The 24,682-nt window shown below is 44.6% G+C and overlaps 1 protein-coding gene and 1 long non-coding RNA gene across 2 annotated transcripts; one reads left to right on the forward strand and one right to left on the reverse strand.

Moving 5' to 3' along the window:
• Positions 1-8,352: 8,352 nt before the first annotated feature.
• Positions 8,353-12,613, reverse strand: lbx2 (ladybird homeobox 2). The gene is made up of 2 exons (XM_072254813.1): positions 11,781-12,613; positions 8,353-9,510 (listed from the first exon to the last, which is right to left on the reverse strand). Exons 1-2 carry the CDS (start codon positions 12,112-12,114, stop codon positions 9,041-9,043), a joined length of 804 nt encoding a protein of 267 aa, XP_072110914.1. The 5' UTR covers positions 12,115-12,613; the 3' UTR covers positions 8,353-9,040.
• On the forward strand, positions 12,534-15,162 carry LOC140196109 (uncharacterized). The gene is made up of 3 exons (XR_011885621.1): positions 12,534-13,469; positions 13,864-14,137; positions 14,577-15,162. It is a non-coding gene; the product is annotated as an uncharacterized lncRNA (long non-coding RNA).
• Positions 15,163-24,682: the final 9,520 nt, after the last annotated feature.

A 24,682-nucleotide genomic window follows, 5' to 3' on the forward strand; every position in this document is an offset into this window, starting at 1 on the left:
GGTGTTAATGCTGGCCTTAGGAAATCTCAGGGCGCCAAACAGTGAGATCTGGATCAGTCTGGGCTGCGCAGCTGGGTGAAACAGGTCTTGCCCGTTAAGCACCTTTACCGTTAAGCACTCATTGGCTAATATTGGAACAAATTTTAGCATTTTCTTTTGGGCAAGACCAGCATTTGTGCCCGTCCTAATTTGCCCCTGAGGAGGTGCTGGTGAGCTACTTTATTACCCTTGGGCGATTTTGGAATGAAGCCGAGAGAGAAAGTAGATTAATTTTGCCCGCAGAACATTGGGAAGGAGCCTAACATTATTGAAAAACATCGGGGTAGCTGGAGACACAAGAAAGGGTATTTGGTAAGCTAGTGTGTGAGGGTGCACGGGAATTTATGCTAATATCCAACTCTGCTCTGTACCTGGTTGTCCAAGTCTGTACCTGTATCTCCGCGTGTACAACGTCTTCTGTATAACATTTCATTGAATTCCGTATGCGTATGTGTGAGAGAGAGATAGAGCGAGAGAGCTTGAGTGTATGTGTGTGGGAGAGAGTTTAAGTATGTGCCTGTGAGAGCTGTGTGAGAAAGAGACAGAGTAAAAGAGAGCTTAAGTGTATATGATGTGTGCGTGTGTACCCGAGAGAGCTTTAGCGTGTATGTGTGTGAGAACGATATTGAGTGCGTGCGTGTGTGTGAGAACGATATTGAGTGCGTGCGTGTGTGTGTGTGTGTGTGTGATAGAGAGAGAGTGAGAGAGAGTGAGAGAGTTTGAGTGTATGCTCCAGAAAGTTAGTTTGCGTGAGAGAGTATAGAGGTGTATGAGAGAAATTGTGTCTGAGAGTCGGAGAAGTTTAGTTGTGTACGACGGAGAATAATCGAACGTGTGAGAAAGAAGGTGAATGCTTGAGATTGACGGTGAGAGTTTGAGCGTGTGCGAGAGTTTGTGTGCGTGAGTGTGTGTGAGAGAGGGAATTTCAGCATGGGACTGAGAGGTTGTGTGAGAGTGAACGTGTGAGAGGGAGAGATTGTGTAAAAGAGTTTGTGTACGTGAGGGTGAGAGAGTGAGTGTGCGAGAGAGTGAATTTGAACATGTGAGTGAGAGGTTGTGTGAGAGCGAGAGACTGACTCTATAAGAGAATTTGAGTGTGTGCCTGATTTTCAGGGTGTGTGAGAGTTTGTGTGCGTGAGTGTGTGAGTGGAAATTTCAGCATGTGACTGAGGTTGTGTGAGAGAGTGGATGCGTGAGCGAGAGAGTTTGAGTATGTGAGCTAGTTTGAGTGTTTAGGTATGTGTGAATGTGTTTGTATAGGGATGTGAGCTTCTGTGAAAGTGTGTGAGAGAGAGTGTGAGAGTCCAGATAATGAGATAACGAGGGAACCCCCTTCAAAAGACAGAATAAACCGAGATTTGTACAACACACGGATATCACTTTTGAAACCAAATATAAAGGTATAATTCCCGTCTAACTCAGGCGCCGCTAGGAAGCCTGGCCGAGAGCGTTTGTTGCATATTTGCACCGACTCCCCTGCGTGAGGACCGAAACAAATGCTTATCGGCTCGGGGTCCCCGGACCTCAGCACAGAAAAGGAGGCGGCGGTGAAACTCTTACACGGAGAGGCAGGGTTGGCATCAAGAATTAAGCGGTGGGGAAAGGACGCTCGCTGTGAGGTTGCTTAGGGTCACGGTACTACACATTTGGCCCCCATTCTCACTCAGAAAGAGGAAAGGAGGCCGTTCCCAGCTGACCTGACATATATTCTGCATACTCTGTGTAAAAGTGTATGAGGGGATAAATGAGGACAGTAGAGACGCGACATCCATCATTAGGGACCCCGTCATCTGGGACATACCCACTGATCATTGCTACCATCAAGGAGGGTGTACAGGAGCCTGAAGATACACAGTTAACATTTTGGGAACAGCTTCTTCTCTTCCGCCATTAGATTTCTGAATGGAAGGTTTCGGGAGTAAACCCTGAGGGACTTTACTCACCTCAACACTGAACGGCTTCCACAACCTATGGACTCATTTTCAAGGACACAGCGTCACAGAGTAAAAGAAAAGTACAGTACAGAGACAAGCCCATCGGCCCATCTTGTCCGTGCGGAACCATTTAAACTGCCTAGTCACATCGACCTGCCCCCGGAACACAGACCTCCATACCGCTCCCATCCAAACTTTTCTTAAACGTTGAACTAGAGCTTGCACGCACCACTTGCGCTGGCATCCCGTTCCACACTCTCACGAACACTGAGTGAAGAAGTTTCCCCTCATGGTCCCATTAAACTTTTCACCTTTCACCCTTAACCTATGACCTCTAGGTAGACCCATCCAGTCTCAAAGAGAAAAAAAACTTGCTTGTATTTACCCTATCTATACCCTTCATAATTTTGTACGCCTCTATCAAATCTCCTCTCAATCTTCTACATTCCAAGCAATAATGTCCTAACCTATTCAAACTTCTCTTATCTCAGCTCCTCCAGACCCAGCAACATCCTTGTAATTTTTCTCTGCACTCTTTCAACCTTATTCACAGCTTTCCTGCAGGTAGGTGACAAAAACTGCACACCATAGGTTCATCTCAGGCTCTCGATATTTATTGTTTATTTATTATTATTTCTCTTGTACTTGCACATTAATTATTTGTCCACTCTGTTTTGTACGGACTTCACTGATTTAGTGTTATGCCCGCAAGAAAATGAATCTCAGGTTAGTATATGGTGACATATATGCACTTACATTATAAAATTACTTAGAATTTTGAACATTGAAAGGAATGTAGGGATATGGATGATACACAGGAGGAGGATTCTTAGCATAAATTGGTGTCAAGATAGAAGGTTCAGGAAGGATATGAGGTGGTTTTCACCTCACCAGGAGAGCTGAAATCCGGACAACACGGTGCCTAATGGGGTGCGGAAGTGGAAAGTCTCAGGACATTGAACCTATTAAACGGGGGCACTTGAATTACCCAGGTATAGAAGGCTCTGGACAACGTGCTGACAAGTGGGAGTGTAGTGTATTTTTTAGTCCTGCCGCAGGGTCTTGGCCCGAAACGCCAGCTGTACTTTTTTTCCATAGATGCTGCCTGGCCTGCTGAGTTCCTCCAGCATTTTGCGTGTGTTGCTCGGATTTCCAGCATCGGCAGAATTTCTATTGTTTAGCGTGTTTTATTTTATTTATTTAGAGATGCAACGTGGAACAGTTCCTTCCGGCCCAACCAGCCGTGCCGCCCAGCAACCCACCATTTAACCCCAGCCTAATCACAGGACTACAGTATTTACAATGGCCAATTAACCTACTAACCGGTACGCGTTTGGACTGTGGGCGGAAACCGGAGCACCCTGAGAAAACCCTCACGCACACGGGAAGAACGTACAAACTTTATTACAGAGGACGTCGGAATTGAACACCAAATTCTGAAGCCCCGGGTTGCAATGGCGTCGTGCTTACCGCTACGCTACCGTGGCACCCAAAGATGGGTTCAGCAGGGGCATAGTGCGCCGATGCAGCTGTTGCTGTGCTTTACGACCTTGTAGTCCATTCTGCCCATCGGTATCGGTGGGAAGAATTTAAAACTGGTTCCACCCTAAACCGATCTTTGCCCGGTACACCACAACCTTCGCCATTACATATTTTTACAAACTCCCGTGGGGGAGCTTCCATTGAAAATGACACCATCGCTGTTTCGGATCGCAGATCACGGAATAGAACTATACAATGGCCACAGCGAGTGGGCTATTCGGCCGTCAAATCATTGCCCGCTCTATTCTTAGGTAACAAGGGTAATTCTACGCTCCTTACGCTCGGGAAATCATTGCGTGCATAAATATTTTCTCCTAAACTAAAGGAGACTAACTCCGCCATGGACTGCCCGGGCTCGGCTGCGAAAGGAGGATGTTGGGTATTTGGCAAACAACTCTATTCCGTAATAACCCAGAACTACAGAAACGACAACAGAAACTCCGCATACCTGGGAGAGGAAGGATTTTCGATGGGCTACACCTGGAGGCAACTTGGAAGACTGGCTCAGGACAGAAGCCTCTGGCGAGCTGATGTTGGCGGTGTATGCCCCAGTAGGAGTAATAGGCTTCAGTAAGTAAGTCTGTCGCTTCTGCAAATCTGCCGGTCTCTCAAACAAAACCCGTCCATCTCTCCGCTCCCTTATCCCGCGTTCACGCCTTCCTTTCCTACTTCACCCTTCCGTAGGCCCATATCATGCCCCTCGCCCCCGCTAACCGTACTCCGGGTGTGGGAGGCCGAGAATTTATAGTTCCAAATCTGGGACTGGAATAACAAAATTTTTTGACTGTAATACCCCAAACAACGTTCCTCGTTCGGAAAATAAGACTTCCAACGATGGCGTACAGGGAGGAGATACAGCGGCTCGTAGAATGGTGCCAGTACAACAACTTGAGTTTCAACGTGGACAAGAACAAATAGATAATTGTGAACTTTACTTTTTGACTTGTGTCGTGAATGTATCTGATGCTAAATGACAATCTTCTGAAATATATTTTATTATTTGTTAATTTATTTGTGGTAATATTACTTTATATGTTGTGTGTGAGTTATGCGTACTACGTTGTGGAACTTGGTCCGGGAGAACGTTGTTTCGTTCGGCGCTATACGTGTAGGGTTGAATGACAATAAACCTGAACTTGAACTAATCGCGGCCCTTTTTACTTTACCTTCTCCAGAAAAACAGAGTGGGAGAGATTTAAGAGGTTCGCAATGATAAAGGATTTGGGCACGGTATATGGAGAGGAGTTGTTTCCATGGTGGAGGTGGGCGGGGGAGGGTGTGGTGATTGCAGATATCAGAAACTCCAAACAAATTCGGAGAGGGAACGGAGAAATCAATTTGTTGTAAGTTTTCTGTACTGACATAGTCGTGAAATTTGTTTTCTTCTGGCAGCAGTGCGGTGCAATACGTAAAATTTTAAACGTGTGACTTACTTAAATTACGAGTGTAAATTAATCCAAATCACGTTCCGTGCGAGTTACCGAAGGGAACTGGAGCTGTACCCGGCGAACATTACAAGGTCGCAGGAAAGAGCAGGAGCGAGAGGTCTCCCCTGTGCCGCCGGAGTCTAATAATATTCACAGATAATGCCCTCGGAACCGGTGCGGGAAACAGTACCTCAACTTGTTCATCGGTTCTCCTCGCCCCGTAACTTCGTCTCGATGCCTCCCTGTCTTCTCCCTACCCCCCCCCCACACACACACTCACCCATCTATTCCCTCACCTCCTACCAAATGTACAAACACACACACACACACACACACACACAGGGAAAATACCCATACACACCGACACATATAAGTAAGTGCGTATGCACATGGAGCCACAGATACAAAGCACACAAACACACGCAAAACATACACGCGGGAGAACACACATACAACCACATACACAAATATACACAAGGACTCACACAAATACACATAAAACCACATAACACACACACACACACAGATACAGACACACAAGTACACACACGCATACAAACATATACACACGGCAAAACATATACAACCGTACACATGAATACAAATACACAACCATATACGCTAAAACATACTGTATATTACCACATTCATGCAAACACACACACACACACACAATTACACACAAGCAGGCACAAAACACACTTTCACACCTTCACACCTTCCAGGAATCTGTCAGCAGTTCTGCGAACGCTTTGCACTGTGGCAGGCAATGGAGACATCACTGGGTATATCAGCGAGCGCGCATAGTTTAATTAACTACCGACTGTCTGCAGTGAGTAGGATGCATAGACAATAGGTCGGCTCAGTGACTCCACTCTCCCGCTTCGTGCACGACAGCGGAGACGGAAACGCTTCGTTTTAAGACGCATTTCTCACTGAAAGTTTGACTCGAAATTGAAGCCTTTAAAGATACACAATATACACCGTAAAACAGCGAGCAGGCGAGCGCGACAGGATCTCGGCCTAAAACCGACGAGCAAAATAGTTGATAGAGAAGACAGTGTGTGCATATTAGCATTAAATAATATGCTCATTTAGACCATTGTGCCCGCCTGTCTCTGTACTACAGCGAGCCAGCCTTGTCATTCACTGTTCGTGACGGCCTTAGTTAATCAGGACCAAAAGTTTGAACTGTGGATTTGAAACACAAATAAAGTTCTTCTTAGGAGTGTGTGTAAGAGAGAAAAGAACGTCTCTGTCTAAATGCAATGAGCGAAAACTACAGGGCACAGTTAAAACAACCAAAAGGCATTTCTGCACTTCGTCCACGCGGCCGCCAATTAATTCAGCGCAATAACCCCCCAGCTAATCAATTTGTTATTCATGGGCATTTTTATACGACTGCCTTTCAGAGGAAACAAGAGAGCCACAGATGCTCGATAGATGGGATTGCGGGATTACAGCTCGGTTGTAAAGAAACTGTTAAACGAGCAGGGAGGCGGGTCACACAATCCATCAAAATTGATTTGGAGTAGTGTTAGCGAAATTTGGGGAACATATGGCGCCGGGCTGTTTTCAAGGGATGTCCCCTCTGTGTGTGACTACTTCTGAAGTAACCCCTTCCCCGATCTCTGCCACCCTGAATTAAATCACACGATGCGGAAGCCTCTCTCTCTCTCTGTCCCATTACAAAAGTTAAATCAATTTTGGGCGATGTGTTTTCTTCATTTTGACCTACCGCTATAAGCCTTGACTAATCTCTGAACTATTTTTGATAATGTGGCGGAACGGACTTCCATACTGTGCTCTGCTAATTGTTTATTATGGCCATTTCTCCCTGTTCCGTGTAGAATATACAAAAAAAAACATATGTTATTCTAGCATCAACCGCTTTCTCTCCCCACCCCGTATCCATATATGTAAAATAAATGGCTTAATTAAATCTTAAATCCTTTTGTTTTGGGAGCATAGGCCCCAGGCCCATGTGGCCAGCGTAACCGGACCTGTACAGAAAGCGTTACATGTTAGGCAACGTTATGATATGGAAGGTGTTGGTCTTCAGAAAGTCCTTCAATTAATGCGCTCTCCAACGCGATGTGAGCCAAACTGGGACTCGGAATTCTTTGTGTAATGCAGCGTAACCGGGGCGTGTTTCTTATTTACTAAAGAGTAGTTATCTGAACCTACAATCCGCTGAAAGCCGATTCATTACGGACTTTGAGAAGGGGGAATTTATTTGACATGAAGAAAGTGCCAACGTGGCTTCTATAATAAATATAGTTTTCTCAGAAAGCTAGCAGTGGGATGATGGGCCGAACGTCAGCAGAAATGTAATATAGCAGCAAGACTGACTGACGCGGACAATAGCGACCGCTCCGCCTTTCAATACGATCATTAGCGATATTCTGCCTCATCCTGATGAAAGGTGTCGACCGGAAACATCGACTGTTTATTCCTCTCCATAGATGCTGCCTGACTTGCTGAGGTCCTCCAGCATTTTGTGTGCATTGCTCATTTCCAAGTGCAGCTCGCATTCACTCCGTGCGCGAACCTCTCCTGTCCATTTGGATAAAGGTTTCCAGATTCTGCTGCGGTATAGTTCCAGGAACTGCCGATTGTAGGGGTCACAGGACCCCCATTGTTAAGAATACCCATCATCCAAGTCAGGTTCTTCTCATCGCTACCATCAAGGAGCCTGGAAACACACTCTCAACGATTTAGGAACAGCTTCTTCCCCTCTGCCATCAGAATTTTGTATGGACAATGAATCCACGAACACTACCTCACAATTTTTCTTTGTTTTTTCCCTCTCTTTTTGCCTACGTTTAATTTATTTTAAAATATATTTCTTATTGCAATATAGTTTGTTATTATTAGGTATTGCAATGTACTGCTGTCGCAGAACAACAAATTTCACGACTTTTACCAGTGATATGAAGCCTGATTCTGATTCTGGAAAAAAAATCGTTCCTCCTACAGTATCATGAAACGCCCATAATAGTCCCATTCGTGCGTAGCGGGACACACACCCAGTTACCATTTGCAAAGCGACTGGGTGTAAATAAAAACGGGGCTCACTTCCAGCTGGGCATCTCACTGGCGTCGCATCGTAGCCAGTTCCTGAGCTGATCGTAGGTTAGGATGAAGGAAGGGTATACCCGCAGAATGGGAGACGCAACCTCCCCCCCCCACCCCCGCTACACACACACACTGCACAGGAAGATCCCACCACGTGTCGTTGATCAAACTGAGATTTCTACGGTGCCTCGATTGTCCGACACCTTCATCGGAGGGTCAGATTAAAAGCCATGCCAGCCGTGTTCTTATTATGTGTCTGCCGAGTTTTGGAAACAGTCAACGCGCCGAAAATAAACAGGTCGCAATTGATTTCCTACTGTAATTCGGCTCCTTTGAATTTATTCAAAATATACACACAGCCACAAGGCCCCCGCCGGTCTCCACTGGCAGTTCAATAACTTAAGTGATTGGCAAGGATATGTGAACGGAGAGAAACCGAAACCTTTTAAAGCAGCAACTTCTGGCGGAAAAAAATGTTTATATTTTCATTACAAATTCAAAGTTTCAATTCCAATGTCTCCCCATTCTGGAAGGTAAATTTACTGAAGGTATTATTCGTTGGACTTTTTAAAATACCTATATATAAATATTTTAATAGCACGCTGGTGCTATCCGATATTCGGGGGTTCCAGGAACTTGCTCGGCGGGAATCTGTAACCAGTCATTCAAATTAAACGAACAATTAAAAAGAGAAATAAAAAGACAGATAATTAATATACGTTTAAAATTGCACTCAATCGCCCGAAAACAAATAAAACCGATAAGGGTTCTTACATACAACAGAGGGAAGAATTGTCCTGTTCAGATATATATATCAGTTCCTTTGGATAATCGAGAACGTGCGGAGATCCCAAGGTTAACTTGGACTTTAAAATGTTTCTTTTAAAAAGATTGAAAATATTTGTCTTAAGAAAGGATGCGATTAAATTCCAATCGTTTCTTCATCTGCAGAGCTTCAGAGGGTTAACCCAGTTTCTGACGTTTTAATATAACCTTAAATATATACTTTTATGATCTCAATCAATCGTCCACGTCTATTTCCTCGTCTTCCGAGAATTCGTCAGTAGTCTGATCTCGGGAGGAACACTGCGGCGAGTTGGAGAAGGATCCAAGTGCCGACACCGGGGAGAGTTTGGGGGATAAGTCCGAGGAGTCGGCCTTTGAGCCGGAGCCTTCCTCCGGGAACTCTTCCATGTGCACCAGCTTCTCCAACTGCTGCGGCGGCAGTTTTTTCAAGGACTCCACGTCCGCTTTCATCTCCTCCAGGTCCCGCTTCAGCTTGGCTCTCCGGTTCTGGAACCACGTTATCACCTGAGCGTTGGTCAGACCCAGCTGTTGGGCTATCTGATCTCTGTCGGCGGGAGACAAGTACTTTTGGTAAAGGAATCTCTTTTCCAACTCGTAAATCTGGTGGTTGGTGAAAGCGGTGCGCGACTTCCGTCTCTTTTTCGAGGGCTGTCTTTGGCCAAATGTTGTTACGTGATCCCGGCCTTGGAAATAAAGAAGGAGAACGTAGGTGATTGCGAACGATAACTATAAATCTACATAACAAACACACCCCTAGCAAAAGCGCTCGAGGCAAGTGTAAAGGAATGTACATGCCAACTCAATTTCAGAATTTAGGCTGTTTTATTTAAATTTTTAGAATTTGTTTGGGGTTACATATAATTGACTCCGTTATCTGCTATCTATTTGTGATCTTTTCGTTCTCACTTTTTTGAACTGCCTTAACAGTGTCCCAAACGATAACATCGCCACAGATAAGATCGTCTCCCGTCAATGAAAGTGCTGTTGCTTTGTTATAAGAAAGTTTAGATAAGAAAGTTTTCAATGAGATCTCAATCCCACATCCAGAAACGGTCTCTCTGTCCCCCGAAATGTTGTGTTTTTAAATCCAACCCGTCCACAACAAACACAAAATGCTGGAGGAATTCAGCAGCACCTATGGAAAGGAATAGATGCCTGAGATTCTGCAGCATTCTGTGTGTGCTGCCTAAGATTACCATTATCTGCAGAACCTCTTGTGTTTTGATATTGGTCCGCATGTCGTTAAACATTCCTATTGTTTAACCGTTTAGTTTACACCAAAACAATGCGGATTACACACCTGTGCACGCACACTATCACAGAGCATGAAAATTACCAGGTTCATGCAAATAGATTTAATAAAATCCTTGTTGTGTGTCTGTGTGCGCGCGCGTGGATTGAAGGTCCTGTAATAATGTTTCGGGGACTATTTACATACTAGGCGCTTCCTGTCAGCTCACGAGAAAGTATATATTAATTACATATCTATGTAAACACTATTACTCAGCACCTGAAGAGACGCCGTAATTACACATCAGAGGACACGCACCGCGAATATGTACAACGCATAACACGGGGGGGAAATTCCCGCGGCTGCATCGGTACATTAATTGTCACAAAGAAACGTTGATTAAATATAATAATCTGATTAAACGAACTATTGAATATATATTTTATTCTGGGCCTAATCTAAATCAGTTTGAAGCTAGAATCGAACCAGAGTTCATTTTGCTTCCCTTGAGCTGAGTGAAGTTCCACTAAAAATTAAAAATCTATTTAAATACTATTTTGAACCTCTTTCCACTGAATCACATTTCCCAAGCGAGAATAAGCATTATTCGCCACAAGTAGGGCGAATTAGTCCGCGGATCACCTTTCCTTCTTCGGGCAATAACATTTACAAACCGGGGCCCCAAACACGGTGCCCCAAACACGGTTCCCCAAACACGGTGCCCAAAAATTTAAAAAAATCAAACCTTGTTTCCCAGCAAGCTGGGAAAACACCGGCGCCTCCTGCACATATGTTTGGAATCAGCGACAAGTCACGGAGCATAAAATTTCAGCACAATATTAGTGTTTATATTCCGTCCCAACTCTCAGCATCCCAATGCACGGAGTATGTCCACTGTTGAAGACTTCCTAATATTTCGCCCTCTTCTAATTTTAAATACAGTCTTTAAATAAATGATTGCATCAAACCTCAATTCCAAACAAAGGCCTGCCTTTGAAATATAATTCTTACACTACAATGGAGAGAAAATATCCTCGCAGACAATCATGAAATTTATCTTTATAGCCCAGAGCGGAGTTTATAATTGAATTATCATTATTAAGGCAGAGTTAAAATACTTAAAGCTCTAAGCGATAACAGAAGCCGGGTTTGGCATTTGGGGCCTTTAAACGTCTTCGACACAAAAGCACAGCGAAGTGTTAATTGCGACAATTTAATAAACGACCAGTATAAATTTCTGCAGTATTGTATTATTAAATATTACTAATATGAAATAATTTCCAATGGAACGATTCGGAAATCATAGCGACTCCCCTTTTAATGCAACTATTTGATGTAGAATACATTAAGCGACCTGGTTAAAATGTGAGAATTGTTACCGATTAAGAAAAGTGAATTAGTTGCCCACGTTAAATCAAACCCTGCAAGGACACGGTTGAAAACTGACATCTTGAGCATGCATGGTATTGAGGCTATTTTCACAATTGGAAACAAGTTCATGAAAAGCATCGTAAAATTAGCCCTAAAAAATTCACTTGGAATATTATGACTTTTTTTTAGGTGAGGATGCGGTAATCAAACCTCTTGGATTGGATTCCAGGCAATTTTTAGTGATCGGTTCGGTGAAATCGTTGCAAATTTTACTAGTAAAATAACGTTTAAGAACAATTTTAGATTTCACGTTCTAATTTAACAATAAAGACGAAGTTTTTGTAAACATACCCTCAGCTGCTTGTATCACACTCAGTTCCAGACCTTTGAAAGTTTTGCTGGCTAGTTCTTCTAGGGCACAGAGCGGCGAGGTTTGAGGAGGGAGCCCATTCCGCGCAGCCCCGACGCCGGATATTTTCTCGGCCGGGCCCGAGCGGCTTGTCTGGCAGAGGTGGGAGTTCTTTTTCACCGAGGGCTTGCTCAGTATATCTTCGATACTAAACGGAGTGAGGGGCTTGTTGGAGTTCGCCGGGGGCGGAAAGTGATCCAAGGGGCTGCGCCGCCTTCGCTCCTCGATCCTCGCTTGTAGAGCGGGACTCGATTTCAGATTCACTCCAGTAGTCATTCTACGGCCGTGGAAAATGGGCTCTTCAACGTTTAAAAAGTGTGTGTTTATAAAAACGTCTCCCGAAGTTGTTTCCTCCAACAACCGAAGGCTCTTGGGGCGAACTACGCCGTACAAATCTCAGCGACGTTTATCTCTGCAGAACAGAATTAGTCTCGAATACTGAAGCCGCCGGGTTGCATTTTTGTCCCGAAAGATACAAAAAGACCGACCTAAAGTCTCTGTTTACCAAACTATCTCCCTCTCTCTGTCACTGAGCCAGTTGTTCACGGGGAGGGGAAATCCACTCTCTCTCCCTCCCTCCGTCGCTCTCGCTGTCTCTCTTTCTCTTTCTGAAACTGTCCAGTCTAGCCTTCGCTCTCCCGCCGCTCCCGTTCGACAGATCGGCCCTTCTTTGAAAAGAAAAGGACCCCAATTCAAGACACCAAGTCAGACTCCAAAACCGGGCCGCTAATTCGCAATCGTTGATTGGACGGAGATCAATTATCAGAACAGGCACAGAGCGATTGGCCGGCGGAAAGCCTTCTTAAAGGGGTCCAGTTAGATTAATTAATTGCGGACAGCAATGGGAGGAGTTAAGCCTGTGTTAGCAAACTTTTGCTCTCTCTCTCTGTCGCTCTCTTTTCTCCTCTCCGTCTCTCCCTTTCTCCTCACCGCCCACTTGCCTACCAGCATGTGTGGTAATACTGCGGTGCTGTTGTTTTGTGTGTGAGTGAGTGAGTGAGCGAGAGACAGATAGTTAGAGAGGTAGGTAGATAGAAAGAGCGAGGTGGAGATAGAAGGACATAAAGATAGAGATAGAGAGATACGGATAGATAGAGAAAGAGATCGAGATAGATAGAGCCAGAGATGGAGCGAGATAGCCGGAGAGAGGGATAAAGAGAGATAGGCGAGAGAGATAGACAAAGAAAGATAAGATAGATAGAGAAAGAGAGAGAGAAAGAGAAAAATAGATAGATAGAGAGAGAGAGAGGAAGGAGACAGGTTTCCCTCTACCTCCCGCGTTAAAGAAAGTGGAGTTGGTTTATAATTCGAGGGGCTGGGCAGCTGAGGTGGTGGACGGTAGCGGGACAACGGTGAATGGATGGCAGTGGGGAGAAGAGAGGGGAGAGATGATGGGTTTGAGGGGAGAGGGTTACGGCTGTGTAGAGGCCCGAGGGGTAAGCAAGGAGTGTTGTCGGTGAGGGGGTGGAGGATTGGGAAAAAAGAGAGTATTTTGGAGGGAAGTTCAGATGGTGGGGGAACAGTACATGGGACTGGGGCCGAGGGTTGTAGTGCGAGGGGTATGTCTCACGTTCACCTTTCACGTTCTTGGACAGAAACCCTCATGTCATTTTCAATGACGTCACAGCAGGGTAAGCATAGCCAAAGGATCGAGCGAACTTCCAAAATATTTGAAAACTAAATAGATATTTAATTGCATGAATTTTACTGTTTAAAAATCCCCCTCCCCAGCTCCTATGGAAATCCTATTCGCAGCCGAATCGATTAAATTTATCGAAATCTTATTCAAAAGTTTACAAACTTAAATTCTTTGAAGAAAGGTATGTAGAGAATCAAATTCAGTCTCCTCGGGGTTATCGCAGTATAATTTTATTCATTTTTATACTGGATATGGATTGTATTTATGACTTCTAAACAGGCACAACTTGTGGGAACGAGAAGGTATATTCAAAACCTTTAATTTGGCAGAAAAGTTTATTAAGAAAAGAAACTGGTAATTGTTTAACCGAATTGTTCTCATTGTAGGGGGAGACTTTACCCGCGGGATCGAGGGAGATTTCAAGCAACCCTGCCCAAAATGAAATTCAGGGCAGCAGTGAGTAAAATCTGAGTGATTGATTCAATCAGAGACAATTTAGGATAACTGCATTGCAAAAAAAAACCCGATATGCACCCCATTTTTAAAACAAAGCTCCTGTAGGTTAAATCATCCTGGGTGGCAAACGGCGGGACAGTGAAACGGGCTGCGGTTACAATGCGAGAGATTCAGTCTGAACACCGGGGCCAACCGGAGAAGCAGGTACATGAGACAAAATCGAGAGGCCTCCAGTTTTGTGCAAATGACACGCTAAACCAAGTTGTATTCGTTTGGAACGGTGTTGAGAAAATTACTAACAATAAAAATTCGTTGCTATGTATTTCTACACCTTTGTATATACATGTTTATATAATTCATATTTACGTTTGTAGAAATTATAAGCGCGCGTATATTTTTCATGCATGTATATTTCGTGCGTGCATGAATTGTGTTTGTAAATATTTCTAATCTCAATAGACTTGGAAGGATTATTAGAACCTTTCTGTGTGTTTTTGGGTGCGCAGGTGCAACCATCGAGAGTAATACGATAAAGGCATTTCATTTTATTTCGAACATTACATTTACGTCTGATTTTTGATGTTAAATAATAATTATTATTTAATCGGAATTATGTTTATTTCTCTCTCCTTGTTCCTCTCAGTTTTCGCCGCACTTATAATTTCCCACCGCTGCAGTGTTTCTAGCGAGTCAGTGAACTCGGGGTTATTTACTGAAGACCAAATCGTGTTCTGCAGATTCCCAGTGTTGTGTCTCGAATCCTCTGCCTCTTTACCTTGCGACAGCTCGAATAATAAACATCAGAGGGGAACAGATGGGCCGTGGAGGGATGGGGATTTGCAGAGGCTCGGATATTTAACCCGCAAATATCCTCTAATGTCATATTTCCCATCAAGAAACTCGATGGCTGAGAGATGAAGAGGGCGGCGAAGCCTCAAGAAGGCGGCATCCATCATTAAGGACCCCCATCACCAAGACATGCCCTCCCCTCATTGTGCGATTGAGGAGGAGGTGCAGGAGCCTGAAGACACACACTTAATATTTTAGGACCAGCTTCTTCCTCTCTGCCGTCAGAATTCTGAATGGACAATGAACCCATGATCACTCACTCACTATATTTGTTCTCTTTTCGCACTACTTAATTTAATATACATTGTAATTTTGTAGTTTCAAAATATGCTTTGTAATGTACTGCTACCGCAAACGACAAATTTTCACGATATATGCCAGTGACATTAAACCTGATTCTGATAAAACTTACACGGCAAGTATCAGGCTCCGTTTTAGCAAAGACACCGCGCTCTCGTTAAATTTGAAACTCGATTGAGAACAAATTTCTAACACCAGAGAGGGAGAAAAAATAAATTGCCTCTCCTTTTCTTTTGTTCCAATTAGGAACTTTATTTACAAGCCTTAGTGGCAAATGCAAAGAAAAAGAAAAACTTTTACAAGGGTATCATGAAGTGTGGGGCGAGATTACAGACAAAGGTTTTTATGCCTTCCAGATTTACCTCTATTTCTCTACATTCAAAACTCGCCATAAACCTCAAAGCCAACATGGAAATCACTACTGGAGAAACACGACCTTTTTTTTCTGTCATTGGAGAAAGAGGGCGAGTTTTGGATTACACTTGGCTAACGGGCGAGTTACAAACAGGCTCTTACGTTAGATCACGGGGGCTCTTAAAGAGCGGACTGTCTGACCCTTCCAGTCGGGATGGAGGCTACGTAACATCCACGCCGGGACCACCAGGCTCAAAAACAGTTATTTTCCCCAAGCAGTAAGGCTGATCAACACCTCCACTCACTAACCCACCTCCCTCCGTGTCCCCAACCACCACTACTTTACCATTTCCTGTCAGTCACCTTATGTGCTGACATTCCTGTGCCTAGCGTCACTTTATGGACATACAAGCAACCTATCACACACACACAATCATATATATTTACACTTATTGTGTTTTTAAAAAATTACTCTGTTCTTTATCTGATCCAGAGTAACAAATATTTTATTCTCCTTTTCATGTGTGTACTGGACATGACTTTAAATAATTTTGAATTGGTGTTTCCATATATCCTACCGACAGGAGCAGCCAGATGTGTGTTAGTTGTCCTAGGCCCAGGTGAATTAAGACTTTCTCTCCCCGTTTTCCGTGACTCAAAGGCAGAGAAGAAGAAAGAATCGGGTACGGAAGTAGGTTTGCTTCGCTGGAAGGAGCGGTTTTAAAACGAGAGTCGTGTCCAGTCGGAAGCAAGGTGCAGGCAGGATCTGTCCTCTTAAAATGGAAGAAAAATTACAATTTCTAATTTAAAATAAACTCGCAAACCAAAATTGCTTTTTCAATAAAATAAATTCTGTGAGGAGGATGGGTTAAGTGATATTTGCAATATAATACTCTTCGGATCCCTACGCTCGCTCTCCAACGAAGGGGTATCACCAAGTATCACAGATATCACTAAATCGCGTTCCTAAATCAATCGAATAAGAATGTGACCACAAGAGATTCTGCAGATGCTGGAAATCCAGAGTAACACGCATAAAACGCTGGAGGAACTCAGTAGGTCGGGCAGCACCTATGGAGGGGAATAAACTGTGCCGGCCCGAAACATCATCTGTTTATACCTCTCCACAGATGCTGCCCGACCTGCTGAGTTCCTCCAGCATTTTAAGTGACCAAGACTGTGAGAATTTCACGGAAACTGGCCCCTGAGACAAGGGTTTTTCAGCAAGTGCATCATTTAAACATCACAAAAACGTTGGGGAAAATCCGGCTCATTTCAACCAATTAAACTAAGTAATTCTTTACAGCTGTCAGTAAACTTGTTAATAGCGTTCTGGAGGTTCGAATGCCGCGGGACCGAGCTGTGACAGAGGGATCCTGCTGTGTAGTACTCAGTCACGGACTGTGTCTTGTTGGAACGTGGTCCACGTCCACCGCGCAGCACGGTTTATCTTAGAGCATGATTCCGTTTGTTCGCCATAACTTTCACGAAACAAGCACATTTCGAAGCATTCTTAATAAAGGGTCTCGGTCCTAAACGTCGACGGCTTATTCCCCTCTATAGATACTGCCTGCTGAGTTCCTCCAGCATTTTGTGTGCGATGCTCAAAACATTCTTAAACATTTATTTTCCTGCATCGTTAATAACAACGAAGAGGGGGAAAATCCAACTGTAGATATTATTACCATCGAGTGAAAATTAAAAAAGGATATAGTGTGATAATAATATTCGATATTAAAAAATATTGGTAATAATATCTCATAATAATATTTGTAACGGATTAATTAATCTGATTCACCCGAGATGACTGTGATAACCAAGTCATTGGGTATATTTAAAGCGGAGGTAGTTTGATTCTTGATTAGTCAGGGCATCAAAGGTTATGAGGAGAAGGCGGGAGAATGACGTTGAGAGGGACAATAAATCAGCCATCATGGCATTGTGGAGCAGTATCGACGGGCCTAATGCCCTAATTTGTTCCCATTTCTTATGGTCTAATTGAGAGACGGGGGAAAAATAATCTCTTCCTAAATTTTTAGGCGTGGAAATGCGTTCGCGTCTTGTGTATTGGGTGTGCAGTGGAAACGGGGGAATGGACATGCCGGGAGAAATACAGCGGGATATCGTTCAGTTGCAGCCGGGTGTAATCTAACCCATGTTCCATTGGTTTGACCTTGTTGGTTTACGTACACATTCGTGAATTTGTAATACGTAAAACCAACACTTTGTCTAGTATTTCCCCGTGTGTGATGTCTGTATAGGATCTCAGAGCAGAATCAAGCCATTCGGCCCATCGAGCCTGTTCTGCCATTCCATCGTTATTAGTCTTCTCAACCCCATTCTTCTGCCTGCTCTCCATAATCTTTGATGCCCCCACTAATGAAGAACTTATCAACCTCCGATTTAAGTATACCAAACTATTCGGCCGCCATAGCCGTCCGTGGCAACAAATTCCACAGATTCACCACTCTGGCTAAAGAAAGCTCTCCTCATCTCTGTTCTAAAAGGATGTCCTTCTATTCTGAGGCTGTGCGCTCTGGTCCGAGACTCCCTCACTATCGGAAACACCCTCTCCACATGTCCCTGGGCCTTTCAACATTCGATCGGTTTCAATGAGATGCCCCCTCATTTTTCTAAACTCCAGTGAGTACAGGCCCACAGCCATCAAACGTCTGTTGTATGTGGTGATGGTGGAGTTAACAACCTGTGCATCACAGTATTCCACACCCCTCCACCACCGCACATACACTTTATAAATCTGTTGTCATCAAGTTTGGAGACTGTTTTCACCTTACGATGCGTGATGTTGTTCTTACCTGGTGTGCATTTAAAAACTAGGTTTACACGGCTGTAACAGCAGTGGGTGTGTTTATTCTATCAACAACACGTTTCTTAATAGCAGGAATAAACAGGTTTATATTATTGATTTAAAAAATGCCCTATCCGCCACGAGTGTAAGAGTGGGCGAGCCCAAAACACTGAAATGTAATACGTAATTGAAAGTAATTGGGAACAGAAGGCTCGTTATATGTAAACTGTGACCAGAACAGCCCCTCCTCACGGGTCAATAACTGATTCGATCGACCTCTGGTTATAAGGCAATCTACTTGATTTAACAGTATTTAATGGTTTCGTAGTCGTGTGCCCAGTTTTAAGGAACATTTACCCAGATAAGAACAGAGGTATCCGGGGCTACAGATCTATAATTCCTTGAATCTGGCGTCACAGGTGGAATTATATATTTATTGAGATACAGCGCGAAATAAGTTCTTCCGGCCCTTCGAACCGCGCCACCCAACAACCACCGATTTAACTCTCGCCTAATCACGGGACAATAGGTCGGCAGATACCAGATGGGCTGAAGGGCCTGTTTCTCTGCTGTCGTGTTCTATGACTCTACGACTAACACGCGTACAGCTTCCCGTTGTATACGCCATGGTGTCTATAATGACGCACACGTGCCTCACAACGCGTAACCAGGAGAGTTCTAAGGAAGGTTTTACAGCGAGTCACGTAAGGAGGTTCGTCCAAATGATCAAAAGCTGGATGGCAGGACTGGGCTGCCTTTAAGGAGGAAAGTGCAACCCGGTGAGGTAATCGCTCGTATGAGCACAGACTAGGGAACACGCGCGTATATAGGCACACACACACGAATTTACTGAGACACACACGTGCACACACAGACAAGCACGCGAACAAGTACAACCGCAAATTAACAAGGCCACGTATATGCACAAAATGAACAGATCTATGCACAGACACAAAATATACAAACACAAAACTGATCCAGACGTGCACAGATAGACACACACCACATAGACACACACAATTTGTGAGTCGGGTTGAGAGGGATAATAAATCAGTCATGACGGAATGGCGGAGCAGAGTGGATAGGCCAAGTGACCTAATTGTGCTCCTATGTCTTATGGTCTTATGGGTACGTATATACACCGACAGACAGACAGACAGACAGGCAGACACACACACACACACACACACACACACACGCATCCAAACTGACACAAGTACATGTATACACACACAGTCATTGATAACACGCACGGACACTCAAGGCCATAAGACTTAGCAGCATAATTAGGCCATTCAGCTCATCGAGTCGAATGGACCATGTGAGAAAGGGAAGAGGGAGGGGCACCAGGAGGAGGTGATAGGCGGGCGAGGAGAAGAGGTAAGAGGCTAGAATGATTAATAGAAGAAGAGGGAAGGGGAGGGAAAATTATGAAGGAGAAATCGACGTTCATGCCATCAGGTTGGAGGCTACCTAGACAGAATATGAGGTGTTGCTCCTCCACCCTGAGACTGGCTTCATCGCGGCAAAAGAGGAGGGCATGAACTGACATATCGGAACAGGAATGGGGATACAAATACACACCTATAGTACATAAACCGACTTAGAATATGCATATAGAACAGGAATTCTGCAGATGCTGCAAATTCAAGCAACACACATCAAAGTTGCTGGTGAATGCAGCAGGCCAGGCAGCAACTGTAGGAAGAGGTACAGTCGACGTTTCAGGCCGAGACCCTTCGTCAGGACTAACTGAAGGAAGAGTGAGTAAGAGAACTAACTCTTCCTTCAGTTAGTCCTGACGAAGGGTCTCGGCCTGAAACGTCGACTGTACCTCTTCCTAGAGATGCTGCCTGGTCTGCTGCGTTCACCAGCAACTTTGATGTGTGTTGCTAGAATATGCGTATGTACAGATAGACACACGCGCGCGCACACACACACACACACACACACCGAGCTCAACCCTTATACGGACACACCCATACTCGGACGTATCCACAATGAACCACACAAGCAATCTTCGTCACAAACACGAGGCTATGCCTGTTATTTTAAAATATCTGACGTGGTTTAAAACGTCTGTTTGCAGAGGCCACTGATTTGGACGGGAGTGGTTTTATGCGCTTGACCTTTGATCCCAATTTAAGCCTAATCCTTGACTCAACAGATCAGGGGTCAAGGTGAAAAACAGCGTTTGATTCACCGCTCCTAAACACCCTGTCTCCTGTTCATCACTTTGACCCAGCCGCCAGGTCAACCCTCTAGGTACAAGAACGGACTGGGACCGCAACCCCCAGGGTTTTAGTTTTAAGTAGTCGCCTTCACCGTCTCACTGCAAAGATCATTGATCTCAGCGTCTGCAGACATTCCCCGGGAACTGCGGCCGTGAGCTGTGCGGTCGGGCGGGAGGAAGTGTGCGATTTGTTGCGAATCATTACACTCGGAATTAATACACGCGGTAACATCTTCTGCCGTTTCCACTCAAGGCGACGCGTAAATCCGGAAACTTCGAAACACAGATTTATAAAGAGCACTCAAACGGACCAAAGCAACGCACGCAAAATGCTGGAGGAACTCAGCAGGTCAGGCAGCATCGATAGAAATGAATAAACAGTTTCGGGCCGAGACCCTTCTTCGGGAAATCATGCACACATGCCAACTCAGATGGAATTGGTAAATCAGTTTACTATTGTCGCATGTAACAAGGTACAATGAAAAACTTTGTTCTGCATGCCATCCATACAGATCATTTCAACACATCGGTACATCGACGTACTGCAAAAGTATTATGCATATGTAAGACATTTTGTAAAGCGAAGATGCTTACAAAAATAACGAAATTAAACGTTTCCAAATATAAAAAAAATCACTATAAAGAGCAGTAAACAATAAATAAAAATTAATCTAATCAATATTTGGTTTGACCGCCCTTTGCCTTTAAAGCTACATCAATTATCTTAGATACACGATCATGTAGTTTTGTAACTGGCAGGTTGTTCCAAGCATCTTGGAGAACTTGTCACAGTTCTTCTGCAGACTTTGGCTGTCTCGCTTGCTTCTGTCTCTCCCGGTAATACCAGACAGCCCCAATGATGGGGAGATCAGGGCACTGTAGGGTACCATCTGAAATCATGTAAAAAGTCTTAAGACTTTTGCACAATACTGCAGTGCAAGGGAAAACAACAACAGAATGCAGAATGTTTCCGTTACAGAAAAGGGGCAGTGCAGGCTGGTAATTAAGTGCAAGGGCCAGGTGTGAAATTAAGAGTTTATTTTTATTAGTTCGTAAGTCTTATGGCAGCGGGGCAAAAGCTGTCACTGAGTCTGGTGGTAAGTACTTTCAGGATTTTGTATCTTCTGCTCAATGAGAGGAAGAGAAGGGAAAATGTCTGGGGTGGGTGCAGTCTTTGATTATGTTGGCTGCTTTCCTGAAGCAGTGAGAAGTGTAGGTAGAGTCTGTGGAGGGAACGCTGGCTTCTGTGATGTGTTGAGTTGTGTTTACAATCTGCAGTTCCTTACTGTCAAACCAAGTTGTGAAGTATCTGGATAGGATGATTTCAAGTTCATTTATTGTCACCTGACTGTATATACACAAGCAAACGAAACAACGTTCTTCCAGACCACAGTGCACTCACAAAACACATATCACACAGAGCACAAAAAAACAAAATATTAACATGAATACGTTAACAAAATATAATTCAGAATTGCAAGCAGTATGCGCCACAGGTAAACAGTAAGCAGCTCGCTGCCCAGGTGTCAGGATCTCAATGGTTGCAGGGTATGCTTTAGTCTCATAGCCTGAGGGAAGAAGATGTTACCCAGTCTGGCCGCCCTAGTCCTGAAGCTCCTGCACCTCCTTCCTGATAGTTGTGGGTCAAAGAATTTGTGGGATGGGTGGTAGGGATCGTCAGCAGTGCTTCAGGCCTTTTGTCTGCAATGCTCCCGGTAAATGTCACATGTAGAGGGGAGGAAAACCCAATGGTCCGAATAGGATTCCAAATGGACAACTCTTTTCCTAAGACTATGATCCAGAGTTCTGTCGGAGAAGGAATCAGGACTCACTGGATGAATCCCCTTCAGAATTGTATCTGCTGCAATAAGATCACCTCTAATCCAATGTGCACAAGCCCAGTTCCTTGTAGGTCAACTTCCTGTCGCCCCAGGGATCAGCCCGACTGGTGAACCTGCTCCACACTGCCACGAATATAGCAAGATCTTTAACAGGCACCACGATAGCGTAGCGGTTAGCTTGACCCCATTACAACCGAGGGCATTCTAGAACTCAGAGTTCAGTTCCGGCACTGTCTGTAAGGAGTTTGTACTTTCTTCCACATGGGGTTTCTCCAGGTGCTCCAGTTACTCCCACAGCCTAAAGACTTACCAATTAGTAAACTGTCCTATGATTAGGTTAGGGTGTAAACAGGTGGGTTGTGTGGCCAGTTCCGTGCTGTACCTCTGAATAAATATATCAATGTGGACACTAACTAGCACTTCGTATTCCACTTGGGCAGTCTGTAACCCGGATAGCATAGCGATTAGGGTGACACTACCACAGTGCCAATTTCTGCCACTATCTGTAAGGAGTTTGTATGGTCTCCTATGGCTGCGTGGGTTTCCTCCAGGTGCTCCAGTTTCCTCCCAAAGTCCAAACACATACGGGTTAGTATGTCATTTGGTCAGGGTGGTGTAAATGGACAGAAAAGGCTCATTGAGCTTGAAGGGCCTGTTACTGTGCTGTATTTCTAAATAAATAAACGTTACAACCTCAACATTGTATTCAAAAACCTCCAGTTAACACTCCTCCTTTGTCACTTTATACCCCTTTGTCTTCTTTTTTCTCTCTCCCCCACTAGCTCCCCCCTCACCCTCTCTCTTTCCCCACCCAAAAGACCATAAGATGTAGGAGCAGAATTAGGCAATTCAGCCCATCGAAATTGCTCCACCATTCCATCATGGCTGATCAATTGTTCTTCTGAGCCTCATTCCCCTGCTTCTCCCCATAACCTTTGAGACCCTGACTAATCTGGAATCTATCGACCTCTGCTTTAAATGTACCCAATGACTTGGCAGAGTGGTGGGGTGGAGATACGTCTCTGCCAAAGGAGGTGTAAGGCACTCTTTCCCTCCACTAGCCTGCAGCTCACCCCTGGGCAAGGTGTAGAACCTGCCTAGACCCCCGATCAGTGTCATGTGAAGTCAAGGAGGTAGCTGGTGGATGGTCAAATGAGCATATTAGATTAGATTATGAGGACACACAGTCCTCTTTTGTTGTCATTTAGTAATGCATGCATTAAGAAATGATACAGTATTCCTCCGGTGTGATATCACAGAAACACAGGACAGACCAAGACTGAAAAACTGACAGAAACATATAGTTACAACAGTGCAAGCAATACCATAACTTGATCAAGAACAGGCCATGGGCACGGTAAAAAAAAGTTCAAAGTCTCTTGGAAGTCCCACATCTCACGCAGACGGGAGAAGGAAGAAAACTCTCCCTGCCGTGCCTGACCACAGTCCGACTCTGTGTTGTCCGAAAACTTCGAGCCTCCGACCAGCCCTCCGACACTGAGCACCGAGCACCATCTCTGCCGAGCGCTTTGACCCCAGCCCTGGCCGCCAGCAGCAGTCAAAGCCGAGGATTTTGGGGCCTTCCCTCCGGAGATTCTCAATCGCACAGTAGCAGCAGCAGCGAACTGGGCATTTCAGAAGTTTCTCCAGATGTTTCTCTGTGCTTCTCACGGCGGTCTCCATCAGATCAGAATTGTGCACGGTACCCTATTTAACAAATATGATACCATTTCACCGGAGAGCTGCGCACGCTGCGTCGAGCCGCCATCTTCTTCTCCAGCTGGTAAATTTTACAAATTTTGGTTATGTGACCACTGACGCCAGGCAGATGAACTCTGCCCACAAGATGACGGGGATCACCCATCTTGTAAAGACACTGCCCAGAAGAAGGTAATGGCAAACCACTTCAGTAGAAAATATTGCCAAAAGTAATCATGGTCATTGAAAGAGACAGCATATAACGAAGACGATGAATTACTTGGGCTCCACAGCAGTCTATCAATGAATTCCACATTTTAACCATCTTCAAACTGATGAAATTCCTTCTCTGCATCAGGTTATCACCAATACACTCCTCCCACTGGATTTCCTCTCCACCTCTTTCCTGCTATTCCATGCTCCATCTTACTTTTGTATCCAATTCCATCATAATCTGTCCTTTGTCACTTCCACCTATCCTCTCCCAACTCTTCACTTCATTCTTACTCACCCCTTTCCTCTATCTGCCTGTCAACACCTCCTCACCTGGATCCACCTATCGTCTTCCCACTCTTGCTCCATTCTCCCTTTCTTTCCATCTTCCTCCATCCTTCCCATCCAGGAGAAGGCTCTTGACCCAAAGCATTGACCGTCCACTTCCCTCC

This window comes from Mobula birostris, chromosome 4, assembly GCF_030028105.1.
Source record: "Mobula birostris isolate sMobBir1 chromosome 4, sMobBir1.hap1, whole genome shotgun sequence".
Taxonomy (NCBI): Eukaryota; Metazoa; Chordata; class Chondrichthyes; order Myliobatiformes; family Myliobatidae; genus Mobula; species Mobula birostris.

Coding starts and splice junctions, on each gene's coding strand:
- lbx2 (XM_072254813.1), bottom strand. CDS start 12,114: ATGACTACTGGAGTGAATCTGAAATCGAGTCCCGCTCTACAAGCGAGG. Junction 9,511..11,780: donor TGTGATACAAGCAGCTGAGG/GTATGTTTACAA, acceptor TTTATTTCCAAG/GCCGGGATCACGTAACAACA.